The sequence below is a fragment of the Astatotilapia calliptera genome, chromosome 17 (genome assembly GCF_900246225.1).
Source record: "Astatotilapia calliptera chromosome 17, fAstCal1.2, whole genome shotgun sequence".
In the NCBI taxonomy this organism is placed as follows: Eukaryota; Metazoa; Chordata; class Actinopteri; order Cichliformes; family Cichlidae; genus Astatotilapia; species Astatotilapia calliptera.
The window spans coordinates 32,042,794-32,050,887 of record NC_039318.1 but is presented as its reverse complement, the minus strand read 5'-3'; the positions used below and the strand labels follow the sequence as shown (position 1 = coordinate 32,050,887).

The following is an 8,094-nucleotide window of genomic DNA, read 5'->3' as shown; positions in this document are numbered from 1 at the left end:
ATTTAACGGAATGAGTTTTAGGTGGAAAAATATCCACATTGATGTCTGAATCACACAAAATTGTATTATTCAGTTCATCAGTGTAGATGGAGACATTGCCAGCACATTGAAATTATAACCTTTGCAAGAGAAATACCACTCAATTTGAGAATAAATATATCTTTGCCTTGTTGTCTTTATTAGGTTTGGTTTGAAACTGTAATGTTAATTAGCTTCTTTTTTTTTAATAGTTTCCATTTGACTCTAGGAAAATATGATGATTATGAATACTTATTTAGAAGTGGCAAATTTCTTGCACATGCATATAAATTCAAAAGAAAATGTTAATTTGCTCCATGTTCAGTGCTGCTGCAAATCAATGTGACCTTAAAACTGAGAGAAAGGGTCAAACTGCTATGTCATTTGTGACTGGAAGGCTCAGTATAAGGGCATTCATTATCCCAGAGTGGTTTGCCATTACTCCATATGGGAGTTGCATATATTACATATGAAATTCAGTGGTATTCCTCTTTAACACAGAGTGAGGAAAAAACTGCAAGGGTATGCGCCCAGAGTTACATCCATGGAGATTATCCCCATTAAATGTCAAAGACACTTCATATTCAGTGACAAGTTTTAGCATACAGCATATTCTCTTTTGGCAAGCTGTTCCAAGGACTCAAATGACAGAAAAGATTGGGTTTGAAGAGGCAAACTTTAAAAAAATTTTCATGTGTTTTGCTTAGAAAAAGCATGACTATATACACATATAAAAACCTTTGTAGAAATAACCACAAATAATGTCTTAAATACAAATATGCACATGAGCAGTGGCTTTAAAATGCTAACCAGTCAGACGCCTGATGGTATAAGATGAGAAATTACATTTTAGAGAAAGAAATGTACATTTTCTTTATTTTTCTTTATTTTATTTTTTTTACTTCAGAATCTCTAAATCTGACCAGTCAACATTTCGCAACCCAATGACAGGGATAAATGCAAATTTTGCAAAATGGAAACTTTTTATTTTCAAAAAGCAACAGATTACACAGTTAACTTTCAGCAAATGCAATCCTAACTGAAACTGTACTCACATTCGGGACTTCAAAATGAAAAGACTCACATACTTACACACAATCTATCTATAATATACAAAAAGAATACATAATAAATATTAAAATGGCCACAAGAGAAAAAAGTAAGTCACTGAAAACAATCAGTAGAGAGCAAATGTAGGGAAAGTAGAAACAAGACGGTGTGCCTTAAATGTCTCTCTTTTTTTTTTTTTTTTTTTTTACATTTTTTACAAATTGTGCAAGATTTCATACTAAGGCTCTGGTCTTGAAGTGACTGTTGTCTGATCCACACACACACACACACACACAGAAACACACACAGAATCACACACTCTCCCTGTGCTCTGAGCACTCTGTGGGGTGTAGCAAACCATTGCAGAATAAAAATGGGCTGCTCAGTGTATGGCCTGTGATGCACATGGGAGTGGACCAGCTTTTAAAAATGAACATGCACTTCACGCTAATGTGAAAAATAGGAAGAAGAAAAGAAAAAACTCCCCTTGCACCTAAAGGGGGAAAAAAAGAAAAAAAGAAGAAGAAGAAGAAAACTTTTCAGGAGTGATTGAAAAATAAACCCCAGAAACATGACAATATCATAACCATTAAGGCAAGAACACCCGGAGTGGCATCAGCAATACTGTAACAATGTGATAGTGTTTAGGTACATGAATATGATGAAACATTTAACTACTTCTTCAATGTCTTTTTTAAGCACAAGGTTGTTTTCAAAAGCAACTTTTTTTTAAAATTCCAAACATCACTTCATCTTTTTTTTCCTCTGTTTTTTTTTTTTTAGTTTTTTTTTTGGTTTTTTTTGTAAAATGTGTTAGGAAAATAACAATGCCAGACACTAGGGACATATGGATAAAACTACAAGAAATCCTTTCTAGATTTTAAGTTGCAACTTCAAAACCACACATTGTAAATCCCCCATCATTAAGCCCCCTGCCCGGTAAATGAAAGAGATATCACTTACATTAAAACCATTTTATCCTCTTGTGATGGTGTAATCCAACAGTTTTTGCTCTACTTACAGCGGTTGTGTAGTCTGTTGCAAATTAAAGCATTCATTGTTTAGTTTGGAGGGAGAGGGGGGGAGAAGGAAAAAACAACAAAAAAGTTGTCCTTGCAATGCAACTGTCGACCCCCCCCAAAAAAGCATCTTTACATCTTCTTTTTAGTGCAACTCTTAAAATGTAAAACATTTCCAGTGATTCCTTGAGAGGTATCATTTCTTTGTTTTGTGTTATTATTTTTTTTCTTTTTCTTTTCATACTTACGTATTTCACACCTCACAGAATAACGTGTCTTCAAAATATCCCAAGCAAGACGTCTTGTTTTCACTGTTTTGTCAAATCGCTCTCTCTTTTTTTTTCTTTCAACTTTTTGCATCTCTGCATTGGCATGGCCTTCCACAATGTCTGTTTACTAGAACATAAACACAGGAGGTGATCCATTCCCCCTGCGTTATTCCCATTCCCTTCAGCCTCCGTGTGTGATACGATTTAGATTCAATCGCCCCAGCACAGCCACGTGATTGGCAGTCCACCTTCAACCTCTGTAAAGAAGGGCCAGGAGAAGGAGGAACAGGAGGAAACTGGAGGATGAAGAGAAGGGAGATAGAAAGAGAGAGTACGCTGTACAATGGGAGCAAACCCAGATCAAGATCAATCAGGGCAATAGAGACATAGATGAGAAAAAAACCCTCATATAACACAGTAGGGTTCCCTTGGTAACCTGGATTTTCTGCAGTAGAGGAGTGTGGTGCTGAAGCAACGCCGAAGCTCTCTGTTAGAGAAGATGCAGATGAAAGGATTGACCCCAGCCTGGGCAAAGCTCATCCACACGGCTGCTGTCAGGTAGCCTCCAGGGACAACGGGGCCCCTTGCAAACACCCGCCAGTAGCAGGCAACCAGGTAGGGCCCCCACAGTGCCAGGAAGAAAAACGTCATGATGTAGAACATCCTACTAATCCTCTTCTCGGTTTTGAATTCATCCAATACCAGTAGACGCCTGCGGCCCGCTGCATTGCTGTTCTGCCGGATGCCCAGCAAAGTAGGTGGGGTGGGGCCTCTTCCAAATCCAGCCAGCCAATTAGCTGCCGCTTGCCCGCTGGCACCTGGGCCGTGGAAGGTCCAGTTCTGGCTGACGGCAGGCACGAACTGGACGGGCTTCATCTTTCGACGGTCGTGGACGAAAAAGATGAGCTTGAGGTAAACCAGTTGTGTGGCCAGGAGGATGAGCGCCAGCAGAAGCATGAAGCCCAGCGAATCATTTGCCCTGAAGGAACGGTGCTGGAATGTGCACTGGTCCTCCTCCCGGATAAAAGAGTACGTCCCTACATCTAGCACCGGAGGGAACGCCATAGCCACAGACAACGTCCACACCATGCAGATGACAGCCAAACACGTCCAGAAAGTCAGCCTCTTGGTGTAGAAACGGTGGTGCGCGATGGCCAGGTAACGGGTGACACTGACACAGAACAGCATGAAAGCCGTGTGGAAACAGGAGAGCACACCCAGGAAGGCGATCACTTTGCAGGTCAACGTGCCGTAGGTCCAGGCAGACCCATTCTTGACTGAGGTGAAGACAAAAGGGAAGCAGATGGCGGAGCGCAGGATGTCAGAGGCGCACAGGTCCAACAGGAAATAGTAGGGCGCTCGGTGCAGGCTCTTGTCTTTGACCAGCAGGATGGAGATCAGGAGGTTTCCGACCACACCGACTCCAATGATAAAACCCAGAGAGGTCAGTTTGAGGAACGTGGTGAGAGGAGAGACATTCTGCAAGATGTTGTGGTCCCCTGCATGGCTATAGTTCGCCATAGATGGAGGAGGGATCATAAAGATAGCGGAATAGCTTCAGCCAAGTATCATGATCTAGAGGTGGCAGGGGGAGGCGTTAGATCCATTTGGCGGTGTGCTTTGAAGAGGTTTCCAGGCGTATAGGCAACCTCTCCTCTAAGGCATCCTTTGTTCCTTTGTCTCATCACACCTAAAAAAAAAAATCCCTGAAAAATACGTTCATCCCATCAACATTCAGTCCCATACAAGAGTTAAATTACACCTGTACCATTTATACTCCCATGAACATAATTTTCCTTTGCCCTGACGATTATTTAATGATTTACTTTTTAGCATTTTGAGTGGCTCAGTGCAGAACTCTGCCTCAGCCTGAATACTTTGTCTACTGAGAATCACACAGACAGTAAGCGAGCTCGATCCGACTAAAGCATCAATGCGTTAGACTAACAGAATATTCTTTCACGTCGCTTCCTGAACAAAAGCAGCACAAAGCCAAGAAAGCACAGTTGAGGCTTCATTAACAAACGACTGAGTTTTCTTCTTTTTTTCTGTCGTCTGTCGGAAATAAACGAGTGGCAAACACACACACACACGCAAACAGATCTAGGCTTGGATTTTTTTTTTTTCTTTTTTTACATTTTCAGCGCACTGTGAAACATTAAGACAAATGCAGTCCAAAAATAAGCTCTTCTTGATCACACCCTACAGAAGAGAGGAAGGCTCCCTGGATCGGTGGATGCCTCGAATAAACTCACCCCAACCCTTTATGCGTTGTGGTAAATCGACTGGTAAAGGGTGCATACAGTACGCGATAAAGCGCCCCCCCCCTCCCTTTTTTTTCTTTCTTGTCTGACTAAAGGTTAACTGGATTAACGGGTCTAACGTTAATAAGCGGTGTTCTCATTAGGGCTTCTATGGAGCCAGCCTCCATTTTTTCCCCCAGATCATCCTTTATGTTACTAATTACAAAGAGTTAAGCGAACATAACGCGTAACACCCGCTCTGTGAGCCACATCGGCGTAATTCTTTTTGCAATGCGCGGATGCGATAATCAGTAGGGCTGGGTTGAAAAAAGGATGGGTAAAATGGCACTAACAAAGCCCGTTGGTAAAAAAAAAAATATTATGGCGAGCTCAATTCCATATGTATATATATATTTGGTGGGGGAAAAATTGCATAACATATGCTCCATTTCGTTAATAAGTACGCTTGTGTCTACTTACGCATTTAAATGTGTCCTCCGTGAGTCGAGTGGTCTCTCTCTTTTTAAATGCGCGTTTGAATCCGATAGAATTTAGTTAAACACGGAGCAGAATTAAATAATCGCCTTTGCGTCCCAGTCGGCCGGATGAAGCACAACGGTGTAGCGGATCCGCATGTCCATTATACTAGAATAATTTCCAAGTCTCCGCTATGGTTTGGCTGGAATCGCATCCACCACACAAGACAAGGCCAAAAGAGAAAAAAAAGATGAGAGAACGAGAGAGACAGTCGACCATAAGCTCAACCAAAATCCTACCTGTTGACAATCCAATTTCGTGTCCCTCCTGATCGCTATTTACATTGCACAAATCGTGCTTTTCGCCGTTTTAAAAAGCCTGCTTTGTTGCCTGCCCCCTTTTTTTCTGCCTCCACCGTGAATATCCTACAGTAAACGGAACCCACTGCGCATGCGCCCTGCATCCCCTATTTGTGATCCAAGACGCGTCTTGTCTCTTGTTGCAGCAGCGGCGGCGGCAGTTAACAGCGTCTCTCTCTCACGGTAACATCTGCTCAGCGGTGCCTGCTGCTGCTGCTGGCCGGTAACGCGTTACAGCCACAGCTACCCCCCCTCCTCTCCTCTCCCCTCCCCCGCCAGGCGGGTTCCCCTGGTAACGCGCAGAGTAACGGATCGTCAAGTGTCTACTAAACTAGATTCTTTTTTTAAGGATTAATTCACATCAGCTTCTTTAGAATAAAACGTGTTTTTTACGTAAAAAAATAATAAAATGCACCAGGGTTTTTTTTTCTTTTTTGTTTTTAATTCTTATTATTTTAATTTCAACCCAATTTGACCCTTTTCTGGATTCAGACCACAGCATTGCTTGATCCTGTTTGCAGACACAGTGCAGCTTTGCAGTGGTCGTCATCCTCACTGAGGGAGCATGATAAATTCATAGGATATTTGATTTCTCAACCATGTATGGGGACATGTGATGCCATGAGAAGTCTTACAACTGAATATTGTGCACAGCTGGAGACTTACATACTTGCATGCTTCAAACATACAAAAATCCTTGGTGTTGGAATCATGAATGAATAATTACCATAACATAAAGGAAGCATGTTGCTATTGGTAACTGATACAAACTCTGTACAATAGGGATATCTGTGGAGTGGGGGGAGTTTTTAACCCTTTATGGAGCAGTCACATTTCCTTTAAACCACACATCACACGTGTGGTAACTTATCCACCATTACTACATGGACATATTTACATTAAGCTACAGGCAAAGTTTACTTCTTGCCTTTAAAATAAATTAATGACATTTGCTAAAGGGCATTCATTTTTATAAGGTCCCATTTCACTGCATAATAAACTAATTTAATAACCTAATAATTTAAACTGTTGGCTGTATACGGTGGTAAAGCTAGTTTACATCACTAGTTTATTCCAAAATGAATTTAATATATATACACACATAATGCTATATATTATTATAAGAGGTGTCATGGTGGTTAGCATTGTCACAACAAGAAGGTCCTGGGTAGAAAATGGACTGATGGTGTGACATACTACATAAACAATCAGCCTCATTTTATTTATAGTGTACATATCTTCATATATGAAAATTAAGGGGCAGTTTTCAACAGCATGCCACAGTTTTTCTTCATGATAAAGAAATCTGTCAGCATGACTCTTTGGACTTCCATTGTTACTGTTGACCCACTAAAATTTCTATAGTACATTTAATTACTTGGTGTCACATGGAAGGTCATTTGTGAGTTTTCTACAAGTAGGAAAAGCTGTAAAACTTCTAAAAATACAAATATAAGTCCAAAATCTATGAAGATTGAAGCCTTTGCTGGGCCAACTCTGCTCCCCTGGGCCTTGTATTTAACATCCCTGCACTAAACTTTCAACACACTTCAAATATATGTTACAGCATGGAGTGACAGGCACGCCAGAGCAGTAATACAGGCTGCAGACGACAGATTGCAATGTTTACTCTCCGATCTGCTAACCGGTTCATTTAGTGGAGGATCTGTTCAACCTGAATGCAATGAAGCACCGTCTCCACACACGAACATAAGTTGTTAAGTGTCGCGTTTATTCTACATGTTTAATTAGCAACAGTGACAAAACTGCAAAACACACTCCAATCATGTGACACTGCGCTTCCAACAGTGACAGTCACTATAAGCGCAACGCGTCAGGAAATCGCCTCGACAGATGGAAAATATGCGCGAAAATGTACATAGTGTGGGCATCTTAGGGAGCCTGCTACAGCTGCAGAAGTCTGTTCATAGGGAAGGCAACAGTGTTTTTGCTCATTAATAATAATCATGTCAGCAGTGCAACGAGCAACAGTTCCTGTTTGCTTCCTGGATGTTACGCTCCACCTTCTTCAACTCCGCGTGGTCCTCGTTGAACTTGCCGCATTAATCCCAGTAAGGCACGTTTCTTATCAGTCTTTAAGACACAAAGCCTGTGCCACAAAAGTCCACGAGTGATCACGCAAAATTGGTATTATAATGTGGTGGTTGGTAGCAGGTAGCAGCTGGAGAATCCCGTCTCGTCAGCGTCACAGCTGTCCGTTCCGCCTCCGCGCGTACCAGCCGAGGCAGGCACAGAAACCCACCACCGTGAGGATGGTGCACAGCAGCAGGGCCAGACCGTCCCCGGCATCGTAAGCCTCTGCCGGGGGGATCAGGGAGAAAAACAACAGCCCGACCATCAACGCGGCGCTTGGAAGTTCAAGTTTGGGAGCCATGTTTCGCTTTTTCCGCGGTTGCAGTTTACTTTCCGGAAGCGGGAGTGCCTGCGTCAAAGTCAGATGACAGATTCGGAGCGGCCGGACTTCCTGGTGCGCTCAGCCAATTGCAGAACTGCTTAAACTTAGGCTGATGTTCCCTCCCCACTCCCTCATACCCGCGGAGATTCATGCATTTGCACAAAAACATGATTCCAAAACTCGTTTTTTCTTTCTTCCTCTCTCTGTCAGAGAGGCAAACAGATCCCGAATTCTAAAACTCTC

The 8,094-nt window shown here is 42.2% G+C and overlaps 2 protein-coding genes across 5 annotated transcripts; both read right to left on the bottom strand.

The window, feature by feature from the left end:
* Positions 1 to 1,830: 1,830 nt before the first annotated feature.
* Positions 1,831 to 5,641, bottom strand: gpr85 (G protein-coupled receptor 85). Of its 4 annotated transcripts, none has more exons than XM_026148126.1 (2): positions 5,080 to 5,641; positions 1,831 to 4,062 (listed from the first exon to the last, which is right to left on the bottom strand). In XM_026148126.1, exon 2 carries the CDS (start codon positions 3,893 to 3,895, stop codon positions 2,762 to 2,764), a length of 1,134 nt encoding a protein of 377 aa, XP_026003911.1. In that variant the 5' UTR covers positions 3,896 to 4,062; positions 5,080 to 5,641; the 3' UTR covers positions 1,831 to 2,761. The 4 variants fall into 4 exon arrangements, with proteins under 4 accessions (XP_026003911.1, XP_026003912.1, XP_026003910.1 ...); XM_026148127.1 differs by having other exon boundaries at positions 1,831 to 4,046; XM_026148125.1 differs by having other exon boundaries at positions 5,376 to 5,641.
* Positions 5,642 to 7,146: 1,505 nt separating this feature from the next.
* LOC113009791 (small integral membrane protein 30) lies at positions 7,147 to 7,947 on the bottom strand. Its single transcript, XM_026148337.1, has one exon. The coding sequence runs from the start codon at positions 7,828 to 7,830 to the stop codon at positions 7,642 to 7,644; it is 189 nt and encodes a 62-aa protein (XP_026004122.1). The 5' UTR covers positions 7,831 to 7,947; the 3' UTR covers positions 7,147 to 7,641.
* Positions 7,948 to 8,094: the final 147 nt, after the last annotated feature.